At 57.1% G+C, this 9,006-nt stretch overlaps 1 protein-coding gene across 1 annotated transcript; it reads left to right on the top strand.

Moving 5' to 3' along the window:
• The first annotated feature begins 1,656 nt into the window (after positions 1 to 1,656).
• On the top strand, positions 1,657 to 7,693 carry LOC112111795 (adenosine receptor A2b-like). Its single transcript, XM_029913209.1, has 2 exons — positions 1,657 to 1,696; positions 6,543 to 7,693. The coding sequence occupies exons 1-2, from the start codon at positions 1,657 to 1,659 to the stop codon at positions 7,691 to 7,693; spliced, it is 1,191 nt and encodes a 396-aa protein (XP_029769069.1).
• Positions 7,694 to 9,006: the final 1,313 nt, after the last annotated feature.

The raw sequence follows: 9,006 nt of genomic DNA, 5'->3' as shown, positions 1-9,006 counted from the left end.
GTTCCTCCTAAAGACATTCCATTCGATCCCACCGTACACATTTGCATTTTTAATCTAACGAACCCCTAAAATACGTCACTCGGTAAGAACATAACGTAAGACCAAAGACCATCAGACCAAAAGTCCATCTAGCCCAGCATCCTGTCTTCTAACAGTGGCCAATACCAGGTGCCTCAGAGGGAATGAACAGAACAGGTCATCATCAAGTGATTCCTCCCCTGCCGCCCAATCCCAGCTTCTGGCAAACAGAGGTAGGGACACCATCTCTGTCCATCTTGACTAACAGCCATTGATGGACCTATCTTCCATGAACTTATCAAGTTCTTTTTTGAACCCTGTTATGGTCTTGGCCTTCACAACATCCTCTGGCAAAGAGTTCCACAGGTTGACTGTGCGTTGTGTGAAGTACTTCCTTCTGTTGGTTTTAAATCTGCTGCCTATTAATTTAATTTGGTGACCCTTAGTTCTTGTGTTATGAGAAGGAGTAAATAACACGTCTTTATTTATTTTCTCCACATCAGTCATGATTTTATAGACCTCTATCATGTCCCCCCCTTTAACGTCATTCAATATGGTTTGTCCAGGAAGTTGCCCTAATGGTCCCAAACCCCACAAAGTGTGGGGTCCACATTAGGAAATTACCTCATGTTAATTTCCCCAGCAGTAAGATCCCCACTTTTTCTCCTAGGGTGGATGCACCCTTTGTGTGTAGACGCTCTCCATCGGTTTCAATCTGGTTTTCATCAGTTTTGCCTGGTAAGTGAAGTTGAGTCTACCCAGGGAAATTGTCCTGGTTTAATTTAAGGTGTGACCTAGCTAAACCAGAGCACAAGCCAACGCAGAGGGCCTTATTTCAGTACAAGGCCCGGTCTACACTAGTTTGACCAGCCAAATCTTCCTTCTCTTGCATCCGTCCACATTTGATTTTGAGTCTTGCAGATAAAAGCGGCCGCAGCATAGCTGGGAATCAAGCCCACCCTCCTGAGCCCTGGTTCAGTTGCACGCTCAGCCGCCCTCCCCCTGGAGGGGAGTTCTACCCCCTCCCCAAATTGCAGCCAGATCTCCTCAGGGTCCAGCCCCTCATGGAGGACAGCGGCCCTGGGAGATGGAGAAGTGACAAAGGGGAGGAAGTGACGGTGGAAACCGTGGGGTGGTGGGGAGAATACCCCATCGCCCCCGGTAACCCCCTGCCCCTAAAATCCATGGTTGGAGGGGGGGCTGTAGCCACACTTCCTGTGTGTCACACCTTTATTCGGGGGGTCACCTGCCCCAAGGACTTTGCTCCCCCATATGACCCTGATGAAGAGCATCTTTGAACCCTCTTGGATGCTGCATCAATAGGAATCAAGGGGGAGGGGTAACGGCCTTGCCCCCCCCCGCCCCACCCAGCAGCCTCTCTGTCTGTTTCCTTTCAGCGCCACCAACAAACATCCCCTCCCCCTTTGTCCACCCAGTTCCTTCTCCCGCTGGGGAAAGCACCTACCTTGATAGGCCCGGCTGCTTATCAGATCCAATCCTTGCCAACACCCGGTGTGGGAGGCTGCGGAGGACCGAGCTACGCCGGGCTCTGATGGGCCAGGGACGGCTGGCTGCTGGCGAGACGGGGCTTGGGGACATGCCGGCCACCAGCTGACCCCACGAGAGCCCTCTGGACCGATGCCCTGCGGGAGCAGAGATGGGCATGCAGCCTCCACAGGTGAGTCCTTCGCCTTTGCCACAGCGGCTCGTGGCTGTAACATAGATCCATAGAGTTTGTGGCGAGACAGGGCCAGAAGATCACCCCGGTTGGTCTCCTGTGTATCCCAGGCTATTAAATTCACCCAGCTACCCCTGTACTCAGCCCAGTAACTTGGGTTAGGCAAAAACATCCCAGGAGGCAAAACCGTTGTGCATCGCAGACAAAGTGCGGGAGAGACTGGGGTTCTCCCCGATGTCCTTGCCCTGGGAGGGGACCGCTGAGGAGAGATCTGCCCAGATGCCCCATGCTGAAGAGGAAATCAGAACAATCTTCCCGCTCCTTGGCTCTGATCAACAACCTGCTTGTGACTTTGCTCTCCTGCTCCGGAAACAGCCCCTCGCCTCTCCAAAGCACTCCGACCGCAGAGCCAGATTCTCAGCCCCGTTCCCGCGGGCTCTGGTGGAGTTACTCAGTGACGAGAGGGGTGGGGGGAAGGAGCCAGGCCAAATTCACACAGCGGGGCAGGCACAGAACCCAGGCGTCCTGAGTCTCCAGCCAGTGCCTCACCCACTAGTGTGCCACCCCCTCTTTTAAAGGGATTTTACACCGAGCTAGAGCGATTCATGCTGCCATTAAAAAAAATCACGCAGGAGCCGAAGCCTTTGTGGACGGCATTTCAGCTCTCTGAAAAGCCGGGGGCCTATTCTGATCTGTTGCAGGGGAGTAACAACAAGACTGCCACCTCAAATGACACAAAAACATGAGTTGGGTCCTCAAAAGCCTGACGGCGTCTTAAAAAACACGATAGTATTATTTTAAAATGGATTTGGGGGCTTTGCTCCACAAACACGGTGGCTGGACACAGTCGTTATGTTTACAATTGAAGCTGAGAGCCTCCGGCCGCCCCTGGATTCCAGCAGCCGGGGCTTTCAGAGAAACCCCGACTATCACAAGACTCACGCTGACTTTGTCACAGCTGGCAACACAAAGTCAATGGAATCATTCCGGGTTTACACCGAGATTGGCAGCAGAATCTGGCTCTCTCTAGAGCTCTGTTTGTCCGCTAGATGGCCTCCCACCTTCTGTCCTGGTTGACACCCCGTCCGTGATCTAGCAGGCTTTGCACAGGTGAAAATGACCGTAGAAATGGCAAGACAGCAGAGGACTGGGCCCACTAGGCACAATAAATACGGTTGCCCCTTTCTGTCCTGAGCGGCTAGCCAAAGTCCAGGGCCCTGGGGACGTTCCAGAGAGAAGTAGACATTGATGGAGTCTGGTATTTTCTTTGACGCAACCTTGTTCATTGTCCAGGAATGTACAAAGCCCTGTGGCTCTGAACACAGACGGCACCAAGACCAAAAGGAGCAGTCTCTTAGCTTACAGCCCCCATCCGGCCGCCCCCCCCGAGCCTCTTTAGCCAACCCCAGGCCCCAGAGTTCTCTCTGTGTCTTTTTCCAGGGCCACGCGGCGCTTACGGTCTCCTGCTTGGCTTTTTTGCCTCTCCCTCTCCGTCCTTGTCTGCTCTCCGTTTCTCTGCGATCTCGCTTTACCCACCCTCCCCGGGTCACACTGCCTGGTTGAACCCTCTGCCCACATGGGGCTAGTTTCTACGAGGCTTTGTTTTGGGCGTGGGCCCTTTGACTGTCTCTGACATAGAGGATTCATTCACGCACCGCTTGGCACTGAACCCACGGTGAGGTTTCACCCGGCTCATAGCAGTAATAACTCCCAGTTCTTATCCTCGCTGGATCTCAGCGTGCTTAACAAACGGGGAAACTGAGGCACAGAGCGGGGGAAGACCAAAGTCACCTGTCAGGCCAGCAGCAGAGCCAGAAATAAAAGTCACATCTCCTGAGCCCCAGTCCAGTGGTCCATCCGCTAGGCCTAGGTAAGTTCATCACAGAGGTGAAAGAAAAATGGGGAAAGCATATAGCAATGTTGAAATTTACCCGACTGGGAGGGACACCTGTTTCCTTAGGCTCCATGCTGGCCCTGTGCTGTTGATAACTAGAGGGATGCAAATTGCAGAAGCTACCAGTCCCCTTCACTGGGCCTAAATCCACCCTCAAATGTAAAAGGCATGTCTGCTTCTGCCCCGTACAATCCCAGCCTCCTTGGGCCACATGTGGCCCTGGGAAATGTTCAGAACAGAACCCCAGAGGTCTTGGATTCCAAGGGGGTGGTGGTGGGGCGGGGGTTAGGTGTCTCATCTGCAAGGATCTGGGCCTGGGTTCTAGATTCTAAAGCCAGCAGGGCCCTTCATGGTCACCCACCCTCGTCTCCTGCATATCCCAGGCCAGAAACGCCGCTCTGCCCAGAGCTGGTGGCTGAGCCAGGGCCAGAGCCGTCCCTTGGGTATGGCAGATCGGGGCGACCGCTCCAGGCCCCGCGCTTTGGGGGGACCCCGGGCTGGTGCGATTGGCCAGCGCCCGAGACCCCGGGCGTGTGGGGCAGCAGCCAGGACACTGGGCGTGGGGCACAGCCAAGACCCCCGGTGCGTGGGGCCAGCAGCCAACACTCCGGGCGTGGGGCTGGCAGCTGGGAGCTTCAGGCGGGGCACCCCCCGCACCCTGTGCCTATGGCAGGGGCTGATTTGTCCCGGGCCCCACCTAGGGACGGCCCTGGCCAGAGCCGAGCTTAGAGGGAACACTCTGAGGTCTTGTCTGCACACAAATGTTCTGTTCCTGCTTGCTTGCTGCGTGCTTAAAGCAAGTATCCGCTTGGTTAAAGATTAGGTCTGTTTGGGGGACTGGGGGCTGAGCCAAGCGGCCTGCTAGGCTAGGCTGAGAGCTGCCGACCGAGGCTGTAGCCTGCCTCCCTAACCCTTGGCAAGGGGGCTGTGACATACGAGGTACACTCCAGACTAGTGAGTAGCTGGGTCACTCCTGTCCTCTAACTTGGGTGCCCTTTACATGCTTCGCTGCTGTATCCTCCAGCCTGGATTGCTCACAAAGAACCTCCCAGCTATGTCCGCTGCAGGTACACCCTGGCTCTTACCAGCCCTGGTTAATTTGCTGGGTGACCCCAACACATTCCCAGCCTTAGATTTCCCCGCAGAAATGTCTGTCCTGTACTGCTCAGCCCTCCCCGGGACAATGCAAATTATACAAAGTCTGTTGTGGCTTTAATAGAAATAATACGCACGCAACTTGCCACCCCAAATGAAGTTGCCCAGACACTTTCGTTCAAACACAAGGGATTAGATCAAACCGTGAAACAAGTTTATTAACTACAGAGAGAGAGGTTTGAAGTGAGAACCAGTAATGAGGCATAAAAGCCAGAAATGGTTACAAGAAAAGTAAAGATAAAACGCAACCAATGCTTAATTTAACAAACTCTGCTAAATTCAAAGGAAAGATTTCTCACCACATGCTTTCAATAGTTTTACTGACTAAACTTCTTAGGTCAGGACCCCTTCTCCGCAGAATCCAAAGAATGCTTCTTATTGCTTCAGACGCCATGAACGCGAAGGGCAGAGAGAGGGGGGTAGGGGGTGTCTTGGGGTGTCAGTCACCCTCAAAAAACTGTTCCAGCGGAGATTCAGGAGAGACTGCGTCTATTAGGAAGGATGTTCCCTGCTGCTTTTTCCTCACTTGTTTAAGCACCCTTTGATTCCCTTCCTGCTTGATGACTTTGTTTATTGCTTAAATGCAAACTAAGCAGATCCCATATTCCTTTGATCAGGAAAAAGAGGTAAACACAGACGATATAAAAATTACTCAAGATAGTTAAGTTCAAAGCAGACCACAAAGAGTTACAAAAGGCCCTCACAAAACTGGGTGACTGGGCAACAAAATGGCAGATGCATCGGTCAATTCAAGGTGTCTTTCAGGGCAGCCCCGGGGATCTCTGGCTCCCTTAGGATCTCTGGCCCTTTGGAGTTCAACCCACCAAAAAGATGGAAAATATTCCTGTGGCTTTGTTTGATTTCCTTCCTTCAGCTTCCAAGCTCACAGATGGAGCTTCCTGGCACATAGCATTTCTCAGGTGCCGGAAAGGGCCATTAACCAATCATTTGTATTTCAGTAATCTTTGATGGCCCATCTGCTTTCGATAGTCCCTCTGGAAAGGAAGGCGGGGGGTGGGGTCGGGGATGATTCCTGTGGCTGGGTTCACAAGTTCAGAGCGAACCTTTTCAAAGTGATAAAGCAAAACGGAGATAATTTCTTACAGCCTGGCATACGGGCATTCCACGTGGGATTAATGCCTTACGCTCCGACCCCTGTCTGCCTTGCACACCAGGAATCTGCCCCCCCCTCCACTTGCCCTGTGCTTTCACCTGGGTCCAACTTCTCCCTGGGCTAGAGATTCCAAGGCCAGGAGGGGCCATTGTGACCATCTAGGCTGACCCGCTGGATGACCCAGGCCGTAGGGCGGCGCTAGATTCATTCCCGGTTGAGCCAGGGCAGATCTTATTGAAAAACAGCCCGTCTTGATTGAGAAAACTGCCAGGGACGGAGAATCCACCCCAGCCCTCGGTGAGCTGCTCCCTCCCTGCTATTGGAATTAGTGGCCGTATGAGCTATGACGCTGGACATATGGAAATACCTAGCGTGCGCGGGCACGCGGCCCCTCAATAGCCACTGAACACTGGGAGGATTCCTCCCGTGTCCCTCTGATTCCAACAGAACAGGGCCAAGTCCCAGTGTCTTAGCCCTCAGGAGCAGGGGAACTGGGCATTCTCGGGGTCTCTCCCCCAGATCACAGGGGTCCACCAGATCCTCCGGTCTGATCTGCAGATCACAGGCTACTGACCCCCTCCCAGCTGCCCCCTCACCAAACAGACGAGCAGAATTCGACCCCCGTAGTTCAACCCCCTGGAGCGGGTTGGCTGTACACTGAGCTCTGGTTTCCCTCTGTGCAGCGGTGCCGACAGAGTGTGGAGTTGCGGGAGCGCTGACGGCCCAGCAAGGCGCCTGGATTAACATGGCCAGCATCCCACCTGCCACAAACGCCTTCCCCAACTCGTCCTTCCCGCCCATCCACTCCCCACCCTGCCCGGGGGCGTCGAACGGGAGCTCACCCAGCCTGGACGTGCCCTACTTCCTGACGGAGACCGCCACGGCGGTGCTGTCCGTCGCGGGCAACCTCTTCATCTGCACCGTCATCCTGCGCGACAGGAAGCTGCGCGCCGTGGTGACCAACCACTTCCTGGTCTCGCTGGCGGCGGCCGACGTCCTGGTGGGGGCCGTGGCCATCCCCTGCGCCCAGATGGCGGACGCGGGGCTGCCGCGGGGCCACCCGACTCTGTGCTTACTGATGCTGTGCACACTGCTGATCTTCACGCAGGCCTCGGTCTTCGGCCTGTTGGCCATCGCGGTGGAGCGGTACATCTCCATCCTCAAGCCCTTCCAGTATCCGTCCCTCATGAGCCCCCAGAACTCGCTCCTGGTCATTCTGAGCAGCTGGGTGCTGGCCACCTTCATCGGGGCGCTGCCCCTCATGGGCTGGCATAAACCCTTCCCGCCCGACGGCCAGTGCACCTTCAATGCCTTCATCGAGGACACCTACGAGGTCTATTTCAACTTCGTGGCCTGCATGCTGGTGCCGCTGGCCGCCATGCTGGTCCTCTACGGCCGCATCTTCCTGGAGGCCAAGCGGCAGATCCGCAAGGTGGCCGAGCGGGAGGTGGACGTGAGCCGGCAGGCCCGGCGCCGCCGCGTCCTGCACAAGGAGCTGAGGCTGGCCACCTCGCTCTTTATCGTCCTCTTCTGCTTCGCCCTCTGCTGGCTGCCCGTCCACGTCATCAACACCCTCCGGCTCGTCTGCCCCGGCTGCCCCGTCCCCAGCCCGTTGGTGCTGGCGACCATCGTCCTGTCCCACGCCAACTCCGCCATCAACCCCGTGGTGTACGTCTTCCGCATGCGCTCCTTCCGCCAGGCCTTCACGGCCGCCTTCTCCTGCGCCTGGCACCCCCTGCCCGCCTCCGCCCCGGGCAAGTTCTCCGCCTCCGGACTCACGCCGTCCAATAGGCTAGAGCCGGCCAGCCGCAACAGCCCTCTGCCAGGGAAGTGATGTGGGTTGATGGCCCACGGGATTGGCCCCCCTCGGGACTCCCGGAGCCTCTTTTATACCTAGAGGGTCTAGTAAGACTGTCACCGCTCCCTAGGGGGAGTATGACACCCTGCCTTGCGGCCCCCCCGGGCTAGGGACAGAGCAGATGGAAGAAGAACCCAGGAGTCCTGGCTCCCAGCCCCCTCACTTTAACCCACTGGACCAGCGGTTCTCAAACTTTGGGTTGCGACCCTCTTTGAATGGGGTCGCCAGGGCTGGCTTAGACTTGCTGGGGCCCGGGGCTGAAGCCGAAGCTCGAGGGCTTCAGCCCTGGGCTGCAGGGCTCAGGTTGCAGGCCCCCTGCCTGGGGCTAAAGCCCTTGAGCTTCAACTTTGGCCCCCCTTCCCAGAGCGGTGGGGCTTGGGCTTTGGCCCCCCCAACCCGGAGCAGTGGGGCTCGGGCAGGCTCAGGCTTCGGTCCCCCCATCCTGGGGTCGTGAAGTAATTTTTGTTGTCAGAAGGTGGTCACGGTGCAGTGAAGTTTGAGAACCCCCGCACTAGACCATGGGTGGTGGGTATAAGAGGCCTGGGGGGTGGGGGCTAAGCCTCCCCCAAAGAGGACGTGGTGCGCCTCCCTCTGGAGGCACGCCAGCCTGCCCCCTTTGGAGCGCCACCGCCGAAAAGGCTCCCATGCTCCGCCCTGAGGCCCCGCCCCCACGCGGCCTCTTCTCCCATGGCCCCGCCCATGCTGCTCCTCTTCCCCCTGAGGTTCCGCCCTCACTCCGCCTCTTTCCCCCATGGCCCCGCCCCACTCCGCCTCTTTCCCCCGTGGCTCCGCCCACACGGCTCCTCTTCTAGCCCCCACTCCGCCTCTTCCCCCTTGGCCCCGCCCACACGGCTCCTCTTCCCGCCCCTGCTCCGCCTCTTCCCCCATGGCCCCACCCATGCTGCTCCTCTTCCCGCCCCCGCTCCACCTCTTCCCCCCAAGGTCCCGCCCTCACTCTGTCTTTTCCCCCAAGGACCCCCAGGCCTATGCCTCTTTGCCCCCTCCCCCGAGGGTGGAGGGTCCTCGGGGGAGGGGGCCAAGCGGGAGCAGAACCTGCAGTGGAGCCTCAGGGGGAGGAGGCCGAGCCGGGCTGAGCCTTGGAGCAGAGCTGGGTCATGGTCCAGTCGCAAGTGCCCCCCACCCCACTTTTAGGGAGTATCCCACGCTTATGCCCCACCTCCCCAATGTGGAAGTCACATGCCAATCATGCACTAGACCCCACTCCCCATACAGAGCCAGGGCTAGAACCCAGGAGTCCTGGCTCCCATCCCCCCTGCTCTAACCACTAG

The sequence above is a fragment of the Terrapene carolina genome, unplaced genomic scaffold (assembly GCF_002925995.2).
Source record: "Terrapene carolina triunguis isolate 2854851 unplaced genomic scaffold, T_m_triunguis-2.0 Scaffold517, whole genome shotgun sequence".
Taxonomy (NCBI): domain Eukaryota; kingdom Metazoa; phylum Chordata; order Testudines; family Emydidae; genus Terrapene; species Terrapene triunguis.
The sequence above is the reverse complement of the archived record's forward strand: the minus strand, read 5'-3'. Positions and strand labels throughout refer to the sequence as shown.

Coding starts and splice junctions, on each gene's coding strand:
- LOC112111795 (XM_029913209.1), top strand. CDS start 1,657: ATGCCCTGCGGGAGCAGAGATGGGCATGCAGCCTCCACAG. Junction 1,697..6,542: donor TGGGCATGCAGCCTCCACAG/GTGAGTCCTTCG, acceptor CCCTCTGTGCAG/CGGTGCCGACAGAGTGTGGA.